The sequence below is a fragment of the Ursus maritimus genome, unplaced genomic scaffold, assembly GCF_017311325.1.
Source record: "Ursus maritimus isolate PB19 unplaced genomic scaffold, ASM1731132v1 scaffold_23, whole genome shotgun sequence".
In the NCBI taxonomy this organism is placed as follows: domain Eukaryota; kingdom Metazoa; phylum Chordata; class Mammalia; order Carnivora; family Ursidae; genus Ursus; species Ursus maritimus.
In genome coordinates this window covers 42,994,665-42,996,397 of record NW_024424786.1, presented here as the reverse complement: position 1 = coordinate 42,996,397, position 1,733 = coordinate 42,994,665, and the positions used below count along the sequence as shown (strand labels likewise).

General features: G+C 60.5%; 1 protein-coding gene across 1 annotated transcript; it reads left to right on the top strand.

Annotated features, from left to right (window-relative positions):
- The first annotated feature begins 249 nt into the window (after positions 1-249).
- Positions 250-912, top strand: LOC121104739 (mas-related G-protein coupled receptor member D-like). Its single transcript, XM_040638786.1, has one exon. The coding sequence runs from the start codon at positions 250-252 to the stop codon at positions 910-912; it is 663 nt and encodes a 220-aa protein (XP_040494720.1).
- Positions 913-1,733: the final 821 nt, after the last annotated feature.

Genomic DNA, 1,733 nt, shown 5'->3' with positions numbered 1-1,733 from the left:
GGGACAAGGGAAGCAAGCACTGGTCAGCCTGGTGGTCATTTTCTTGCAAACAAAACCCGGTAGACCCCTAAAGCAGGAAAGTCAGGGTGGGTCCCAAAGTCACACTGGTCCATCTCTCTTCCACAGGATGAATGAGAGTAATGGCTGGAACCGGTTTTCCGCCATAAACAGCTTCACATAGACAAGCTAGCACAGCTGCTGAGGTGCTGAGCTCCTTGCCACTCACCTGCGTGTGCGGCATGATGGGCAATGGCCTGGTGTCTGGCTGCTGAGCTGCCGGGGGCAGAGGACCCCTTCTGCAGCGTCCTCCACCTGGCCGTAGCGACTTCCTCTCCTCCTCTGCACGCTCGTCACGCTCTATCTAGAAACGCCCTGCTGGCCTACGAGGTGATGCAGAGAGTGAAGTTCTTCGCCTACACCGCGAAGTCTGAGCCTGCTGACGGCCATCAGCAGCAGCGCTGCCTGTCTGTACTCTTCCCCATCTGGTACAAGTGTCACCAGCCCCAGTACCTGTCAGCCGTGGTGTGTGCCCTGCTCTGGGCGCTGTCCCTCCTGATGAGCGTGGTGGCCGCACTCTTCTGCAGCGAGTCTGGCTCGGCTGGAAAGTCAGTGTTTCATGGTGGACTCGTCTTCAGCTTCCTCATTATGGGGATCTTCACCCCAGTGATGGTTCTGTCCAGCGTGACCCTCTCGTGCGTGTGCGGAGGAGCTCACGGCAGTGGGGCGGCGCCCACAAGGCTATGCGTGGTCTCCTGGCCTCCGTCGTGGTGTTCCTCATTTGTGCCCCTGCCCCTCGGCATCAGCTGGTACTTCCTCTACTGGCTGGACCTGCCCAAGAGGCAGAAGATTCTAGCCCTCCACGTGGCGTACCTCTCCTCGGCTCTGAGCAGTAGTGCCAATCCCATCATCTAGTTGTGGGGAGCCAGGGTCACGGGGCCTGTGGGAGCCCCTGGGGCTGTGCTCCACCGGGCCTGAGGGAGGAGCCTGAGGGAGGGGAGGGAGACACCCTCCACCGGCACCAATGACCTGGGGCCTGAGAGCTGGGACACCTCCGGATCTGCAGCCCGCCCTGCCCGGTGCCTGTCTGGCCTGCTTAACAGCCCCAAAGACTCACCTCTCTCTGTCGGTCCCTTTCTCTATGCAAAGCCCCCAGGTCCATGTGTTCCTGGTTCTCAATGGGACTCAGCTGGGAAGACAAAATAAGTTTGCCTCGTGTGTCAGAGGGCTCCCTTGGCTTTGAGGCCTTGGCCTGTGGAAAGCTGATTCTCTTCCCAGTCCCAGGAGGGTAGCCTCTTCCATTTGAATGGGAAAGCACCTTCTCCCAGCCTCCTTCTCTCCCAGGGACATCTTGTGAGAAGGCAGGTGGTTCCTGTGACCTTGTGGCTGATGCTGGTCTTGGCCGCGTGCCATCAGCTGACCGCCGGGCCCTGGTTGCCTTCAGCAGGTGTCCTGCTGACCCCCTCGTGACTGCGTCCTCCAGCCAACTTGTCCATCACTGACCAAACTCTCACTGGCTGTATGGCCTCAGCCAAGACATCCCTCGTCCTCCCACAGGCCCAGGACAACACTTGACCCCTGGCCCATACCCTTGGTCGCCGTGCACCACCACACCCGGCAACCATGGCGGGTCTGTTCCTTCTCCTGGGAGGCCCCTGGAACCAGGAGACCCCTCCTGGCCTACGGAGATGCACAACGGACCTTGATGGGCCCAGGAGGCAGGAGCCTGGAGCAGC